Source organism: Crocodylus siamensis, chromosome 5, assembly GCF_052110815.1.
Source record: "Crocodylus siamensis isolate JL-2025a chromosome 5, ASM5211081v1, whole genome shotgun sequence".
Lineage (NCBI taxonomy): Eukaryota > Metazoa > Chordata > Crocodylia > Crocodylidae > Crocodylus > Crocodylus siamensis.
In genome coordinates this window covers 72,967,701-72,975,817 of record NC_143399.1, presented here as the reverse complement: position 1 = coordinate 72,975,817, position 8,117 = coordinate 72,967,701, and the positions used below count along the sequence as shown (strand labels likewise).

The 8,117-nt window shown below is 54.4% G+C and overlaps 1 protein-coding gene across 2 annotated transcripts; it reads right to left on the bottom strand.

The window, feature by feature from the left end:
* Positions 1-1,142: 1,142 nt before the first annotated feature.
* On the bottom strand, positions 1,143-7,779 carry THAP7 (THAP domain containing 7). 2 transcript variants are annotated; one of them, XM_090049311.1, is made up of 5 exons: positions 7,654-7,777; positions 7,332-7,411; positions 5,807-5,962; positions 2,392-2,529; positions 1,143-1,964 (listed from the first exon to the last, which is right to left on the bottom strand). In XM_090049311.1, the coding sequence occupies exons 2-5, from the start codon at positions 7,409-7,411 to the stop codon at positions 1,361-1,363; spliced, it is 978 nt and encodes a 325-aa protein (XP_089905437.1). In that variant the 5' UTR covers positions 7,654-7,777; the 3' UTR covers positions 1,143-1,360. The 2 variants fall into 2 exon arrangements, with proteins under 2 accessions (XP_089905437.1, XP_089905438.1); XM_090049312.1 differs by lacking the exon at positions 5,807-5,962 and having other exon boundaries at positions 7,654-7,779.
* Positions 7,780-8,117: the final 338 nt, after the last annotated feature.

Below are 8,117 nucleotides of genomic sequence, written 5' to 3'. Positions count from 1 at the left end.
TGCCTCTATCACAGACCCAAGTCCTCTGTAACAGAAAGCCAGGCTGACCAATGGATAACATCGCCTGTATCACCATGGGCCTTGGAGCCCCACTCCTGGACCAAGCCTGCATTGCAGGACCCACAACCCACTGTACTTGGTGCTGTGTACACAGAATGAAGATGCCCCCCCACTCCAAAATGCTGTGAAGCAAGATCCAAATGGTGGTTACTGATAACGGAGTAAGAAAACAAACATTAGGACAAGATTGCTTAGTGTGGCCCAGCAGTGGCCAATAGTGGTCTCACTACAAAGCAGAGACTAGTCAAGACAGCCCTTGAACATGAGAGTTTCAAACCATCTTCCAGTGGGAACCAGTCAAACCACAATGAGACTGCACCCACTGGGCCAGCAGTTGAGGCATTTCCATGGCCAACTGCACATGAAGGAGTAACAAAGTATGTCTGGTCATGTTGCCTGGTTGCAGATATGCACCCTGTATAATGCATGGGGAAATCCCTCACCTGCAACTGCAGGGTTGAATAGCTGGCCAGATTCCTGGCAGTAGCACAGCTGCAAACAGAGGGGGGACAGTACTATGGGAGATGTCTCCCACTCTGTGCTTTCAGGCACACCCATGGAAATCCTGTGTAGAAGGATTCCTCTCCATAAGCTTCAAATATGGAGGGGAGACCCCAGTTTGAGTCCTGCCCCCGTGCACCTCCCCACCCCTTGCAGACATGTGCAGGGGAAAATCACCTGCTAGCTAGAGAGATTATTGCACACCTGTATCTGCAACTTTCTGTGCATCGTAGATTGCAAATAAGGATGATAGGCTTTTATCCAGTTGGGGAGGAAGATCATGGAGGACAAGAGATCACCAGCTAGCAGGAACCTGGTTGGCATATGGGGCTCTAGAAGGGAGCTAGACTGCCTGTCCCCAGTATCCCTCTCCTGTGACAGAAGCCTTGCCAGGGCATAGGATGTCTCCTGGGAAAAAAAGCCTCACTTCAAGAACACTGCCTAGGTAAAGTGCAATCATGCAATCACATCAATAGTTAAGCTGTTTGTAGGCCTAGGAGAGCATATTCAACTGCTCTGGCATCCAGCACCCCTGCAGCTCCCCACAGAGCAGCAAGCAAAACCAAAGTCAAGACCAGCCCTTCATATAAAACAGGATCTTTATTTACAGCCCCTCCAAGTCTGTAGTAAGAGCACAAAGGCAGAGCAAGCACCATTGTCACACTTGTCCATACAACCCTGGCCTCCTGGTGCTGCAAGCCTGTAACCAGCTCAGCTGGTGGCTGAGGTGATGCCATGGGCCTCCCCATTAGGCAGCACTATGAGGGAGACCAGTGTGATGCAGCATCTGAGAGAGGGGTCACTCGAGATCATTTAGCAGCTGCAGTTCGAACACCTGGAGGTGCTCCTTCAGCTGGCGGTGCATGTCTGCGGGGGGCTGCTGCTCCCGCTGCAGCTCACCAATGCGTAAACGCAGCCGCTGCTCTCGCCGCTTGCAGGCCTGCAGCTGCCGCTGGGCCTTGTCCAGGGCATCCAGTGCTGCTTCTGCCCGCCGCTTCCACAGCAAGGCACTGCCAACCTGGTAGCTGTGCTCAGTCTGGATGTAGGCACCAGCAGGGGGCGGGAGGCGCAGCATGTAAAGTGAAGGGGAGACAGGGCGAACTGGTTCAGGGGCAGGAGGGGAAGTCTCAGCCTCTGGCAGGGCAGGTTTAGCTGTGGCTTCCTCGCCTCCTGTGGCCTCAGGTGGGTGCTCAAGGAGGATGTCCAACAAGCTGGCAAGGATCACATCATGCTTGTCCTCCAGGTTCACCTTCTGTGGGAGGGGCCCTGGCACAGCAGGGAGGCTTCGATGCTCCCCAGCAGGAGCTGCTGCAGGGCTGGATGCTGACACTGGCTCCTCCTCAGGGAAGCAGGAGACATCCATGCAGAAGGGCGCTTTCTGTTCCACTTGGCCATGATCACGCCTGCAAGGGGGGGGTGGCATCAGTTTCAAAGGAGTACAAGGACGGTAGGTGAATGACACTCCATCACATAGCAAGAACACTAGACACACAACCAGCAGGGGCACCCCAACTTGCTGACTAAGCTGCCATGATCCCAACCCAACTTCTACAGCAGGAGATATAACAGCAGATGCAGCCGCTGCCCCATTCCAACCCATGCCACAATTTAGCAGAACCTATCCCAGCTTCTCACCCTAAGACACTGCCCCCATCACAACCAAGCCCAGAGGCCCCAACCAGTCTAGTACAGACAGACAAGGCCCCTCTGAGGCACAGCCTGGCACAGACAACAGTCCACTGCCTCTTGAAAGTCAATCCAGTACTTCTGGACAGTGGGGCAGATCCACAGCTTCTGGCCATGACACAATGGATTAAGACATGCACTCACCTCCACCGCCTCCCAGCTCGGACAAGCTTAGGGGTGTCACTCTCCTGCCCAGCTGGCTTTACTTTCGCTGCTCGGTGTGTTTTTGAGAAAGATTCAAAGATGGTAGGGATGGCCCCCTCCTTGAGGCGGTGATAGCCACTGTGGAGAGAACACAGGCAGGCATGAGCCCCCAGGCCTGGCTGGCTGCAACCTGCAGCTCTGACTCAGCAGCCACAAATATGTACATACACAGACAAAGCTTCTCCACAGCAGCAGCAGAACCCTCCTTTCTGCTGGCAGAGAGATTTCTGCTGCTTTCCCACCAGAGGTGCACACAGACCCTCCTGTACCTTCTCTCACCTACTGTAGTCCCTCCAGCAGGTGGTGTTTTCCTGGGGGGCCTGGCTGTTGAGGGGAGCTACCCATGAAAAGTAGCTGGAGAGGAAAATGGCTGGTGCTCCCAGAAGAACTACTGGCTGAGCAAAGGGAACATAAATTGAGCCTCTGATGGGAACACAATGGTCCCAACAATGGTCCCAAATGTCTAGCCTGGCAGTATCTGTAAATGGCTCTTTGCTTCACAGAGAGTGCCAGGGCCCAAAGTTAGCAGGAAAAGGCCTCGCCATTCTGATCTGGTAAGTCTCACTCTCAGCACCACCAGCATTTCCCAATATCTTCCTGCCAGATTACCACCATACAGACCCTACCAGAGGAACCCCTGAACATGTTTCAGGGTTAGGCCTTGTGTGGTGCAGGCCCCTCAAACCTCAATCAGCTTCACTTGCCCAGCCACCAAGGCTGCCCATTCAGGATACAGGGGTATCACAGGGGTAACAGGTTTGAAACTTTGTAAATAAAAATAAAATACTTTTCTTTTGGGAGAGTTGTACTACCATTCATCCACAGATATCCAAGTACCTAACAAAGAAAGGTCAGCATCATTACCCTATTTTACAGATGAGGTGACCAAGGCACAGAAATGGGGAAGGGGCTTGACTGAAGTCACCCAGCAGGTCTGTGACAGAACCAGGAGCAGAACCCAGGAATCCCAAGTCCCAGTCCTGTGTACTAAGCACTTAGTCAAACTGGCTTCCCGGTCCCTTCTGGTGCCAGGCCCAGGGTCACACACCAAGTCCAACCCCACATGTTAACTCCAAACCCCATGCCAGGTTGAACCCAGTGTGCCAGGTCCAGGACTGCATTCCTGGTCTGGAGCCACATGTCAGGTCCAACCCCATGCACTACTTCTGACGCCATGTGCAAAGCCCAGAACTGTGTGTACACATAGCTCCAGAGCCAGTGCAGAGTCCCAGGCTCTCCACACGTTGCCAGGCTTGATCCACAGCTCTGGAAGCAGCACAAAGGATTGGACGCAGCACGTGGCTCCAGTGGCAGTGCAATAGGTCCAACCCAGCACAGGGCTGCAGACCCAAAGCATAGGATCAGATCTAGCATGTCAGGTCCAGAGCTGTATGCTGGTTCCGACATGACATGCCAGGTCCAGCTGCACACCAACCTCACATGCCAGCCTAATTCAGTATGCAGCTATGGAGGGGAGCTCCCTATGGGTCTAGAAGTTTGGCAGCAGGGAAGGGCAAGATGACACAAGGGAGCAGTGGTAGTGTTAACTGCTATACCTCTCAGAGCCACAGGAACCGTGCTGCCACCCCTCTGCCTCCTTCCTCCCAACCCAAATTTCCATATCTATGGGGAATCCCCTTTTTTCCACATATAATGCACACCCCAATTTTCTCCAGCTAGTTTGGGGAGGAAAGTTAAAAGTTATATGCAAGATAATACAGTTCTTAAATCCCACTCTGCAGAACTGTTATTCTTCTGCTGTCTAGAACAGCATTTCTCGACCCAAAAATGGGTCACAAGAATATATGAAAGGGTCATGAACAAACATTTAAAATGGATCAGCAAACTTTAAACATGGATTCTCCTTTAAAGGAGAAAACATGTGGGAAACCATGGCTTTTCCTTTGCAGGCTATAAGAGTTCCAGCCTGCAAGGGGCTGCTTGGGGGCCCCCATGCCCCACAACCCAACCCCTAACCTCACCAGCTGTGGGGCTGGGCCATCAATGTTTACAAATGGGTCTTAGTTCAAAAAAGGTTGAGAACCGCTGGTCTGGAACATTATTGCATCTCACCAGCAGATCAAACGGGTTGTTGTACTAAAGGAAGACTGCTCTCTCTCAGCATTTGTCACTAAATGAGTCCAGAGAGAATGGAGGTGCATCTTGACTGGGGGGAACAAGGACCAAGCAGACCAGTCTGTCTTCACTGGGATGAGGGAAGAACCAGATAGACCTGTCCATCTTTGTAGGAGGAGGAAGATGTGTCTGAACTAAGAGAGAACTGAAGCTAAAAATAGATGCCATTTTTGTTGTGGCATCAGCTGTTCCAAGATATGTCCCAAAACAACTGATCCACTTCACTGAGCACCTGTTGTCCAGCCGGGTCAGGCCCCTGCTACTCTTGGGGCCCGATCTTATGGGACAACTGAAACAGAAGAACCAACTTGTGGTGCACCTCTACAAGTGGGGGAACCTTGGGGTTCCCCTGCTTACAGAGGCATGCCCTGAGGGTGCAGCAGCACAATCCCTGCTGGGGGATTTCCAGAGCACCCCACTGCAAACAGGGACCCCTAAAGGGAACACTTACCTGGGGTTCACCCATTGGCAGATGTGCCCCAAGTCAGGGTAAAGCAATGTGATATGCATGTGCCACGGAATCTGTTGCCTACAGAATCCCTCTGCAAGCAAAGGGGTCAAGCACTCCCAGGTCAACATGGTCAAGCATTCCCAGGGCTTAAGATGCATGATCCTGCATGCCCTAAGAATACCCCTACAGATGCTCAGGACTGGGCCCCTAAAGTCTTGGGGAGTTTCAGGCTACCCATACTCTTCTGCCACAAAGCAAACAGATGTCCACCACAAACTGGTAGCAAAAACGAATACCGCTTTTTGTCATGGCCACAAATTTGGACATTTGTGGCATGACAAATAGCATGGTTTGCTTTTGCTTTGTGCCCCCAACAAAAATTTAACAGCAGCACAGAGGTGATGCCTGTTTTCAGCCTGAGTAAATCAGACCATTTTCAATGGAGGGGGAGCAGGGGAAAGGTTCATGAAGTTCAGTGAACTTCTGCTGGGAGCAGAAGATGCTTCCTGACTCAGGAAGTACCATGCAAACCAATCTGTTTTTGTGAAGGAAAGGAGTGTACAGATCTAGAAAGGGGCAAGGAGGAGGAGGGGGGCATGTGACCAATCCAGCCCAAGATGAAAGAAAGAGGCAGCTATTCAAAGAATTACAACAGCTCACAAGAAAGCTTGTTTGCCCAAGCTAGCTTAGATCCAGCTTCTCACTGCCACTCTGCCCCATGGCACAGAACTGGAGTTACCCAGGGTTGGCACAACTTCCTGCACTCACCTGATGCCCATCATCTCAAAGCAGCTCTTCTCAAAATGCTTGGAACAGAAGTAGATGTACTTGGAGGTCGGATCCCAAAGACCCTGACCGCTGGGATCCTTGCGCCGACAGTTTTCCAGCCACATGACACGCCTTGGGTTATCCTTCTTGGGCAGCCTGCAGAGTTAAGGCCAGCACTGCTGAGTTACTCCAAGAAAGGGCAACCTGGGGGCCTCAACTGCTACAACAAGGAACTTCATTGGTTGGGGAAGGAGAAAACCCCAGACTGATTCCTCCTCCCCCCAAGAATGGTCAGTCTAAATGACAAACCCCCTGAGAAATAACAACACAACTACAACATAACCCTTCCTTCCCTCGCCCAATCCCTGCCCCCCTAGACCAACATGGATCCCCCCCAAGGAGCACAGACACAGGAACTGTCCAAATGGAGAAGGCCAAGGACTTATTCAGCCCTATATCTAGTTTCTGGCATAAGCTAGAGCCAGCTGCTAGAGAAAGATGCAAGAATATTCCAGAATAACCAAAATAGGAGTCTAAGCCTCACAAAGCCACAAATTACCCTGCTTCTTTAAGTTACAGAGGGGAGGACTTACCATGCCTCAGCAGCTCATGGTAGCTAATCACATACCTCCATTTACCCCACAGGTCTACCTGATATGCACACGGGGCAGTGGGCCTACACCTACCAAGAAAGCCATACACCTCCCTTGACTGCAAGGAGGCCACTAGATGCATGTTAACAGATTACAGTGAACAAGAGAGAAAACAAAACAGGAACGAAGGTCACAGGTTGGTAACAAGTGATCCAAGGTGGGACACCAAGTAGAGGACACCAGCTAGCAACTACTGCCCTTCCACTGTATCCCAGAAGCCAGCAGATGCCGCTCAGTGAAACTCTACCCAGAAATGTGCATGGAGGAATGACAGGAAGTCAGTCCAACAGTTGCCTGGGTTTCCTCCAGCAAAGCCCTCCTCCTGGCCTGTAGCTGGCCAGAGACAGAAGGTTGACCAGGACATCCCAGAACTTGGTGGGGCCATGGACAGGGAGTGCCTAAAATAAGAGATGCAGGGAGAAGTGCAGACAAATGACAGAAGGTCTGCAGCCTGCCACATGACAGGGCTTCCCTCTGTTCATAAAAAGGGCAAGTATCAGCGAAATCAATGAAGTGCGGCAGATGAAGATGTAAAAGTCCCCAGCTTTAGTCCCCGGTGGCTCATGGGATTGGGGTGGAAGCCAGGTTGGCTCACAGGGACCCTCAGCCCTGCCACCTCGTGCCTGCCAGACATGCAGCAGGAACATGTCCAGCTTGCAGTGAGTTGCTGCACAGAGAGGATGGGTTCAACATGCTCCAGAGTCTGGGGAGGGGGCGCAGTGGGGAGGGCCCGGGGCTGCACCGAGGCAAGCACCCTACAACACACTCCGCAGGGCGGAGGTACACGGGATGGGAGGGTGCCCTCCAGATGAGTGGGAAGCAGGGCCTGGGGCCGGGGTGGAGGCAGGGCGCCAGGCCCAAGACGGACTCACCGGTGGAAGGAGATGCCTCGGCCGCGGGTCTCGCGGGTATCGCGCGTGCAGCAGCCGGCAGCAGAGCAGTGACGGGGCATCTGAAGCGGGCGACACCGAGGCCGTGAGACGGGACGGGACCGGCCCCGCCCCGCCCCGCCCCCCGGCCTAGCGGGACCCCCAGCCGCGCACAGCCCCGCGCATGCGCAGCCGCGGAGCCGGCGGGGGGGGGCGTCCCGCGCCCGGCCCCGCCACGCCACGCCCGCGCGAGCGAGCCCAAAGGGGGTGGTTCTGCACGGGGCCGGGACGGGACTGGCCGGCCCAGGCCGTTTCCGGGTCTCACCTCCCCACTCCCATCACTCCGCAGCAGAGCGAGAACTCCGCTTTCTCGAGAGCTGGGCCGAGAATCCCGCGCCGGAGAACCTCGCGAGAGCTGGGCTGTGGGAGCCAGCGGGTGGGTTTTCCAAACGGCCAATCGGGGTCCGAGCTCCGCTTGCTGCAGAATCTGCCGGGGAGCTGGGGCGGGGCGGGGCTGTCTTGAGGGCCCGCCCCCTCTCCCCGCCAGCGAATCGGAGCCGGGACCCGCCCACTCCCGCGGAGCCCTCCTCAGGCCCCGCCCCGCACTCTCGTCCTCTCCTCTGCTGTCCCACCCCATCCACGCAAAGGGAGTGGGGCTAAGAGGGCGGGGACTGGGACGCGGAAGGCGGGGAGCTGCGTCCCTCCCTGCGCCTGTGTCAGTGTGTGCAGCGCCTCACAGCTTGCGCTGCGCCTTTGGTACTCGGCGCGGTGCTCCAGCTCCAGCCTGAG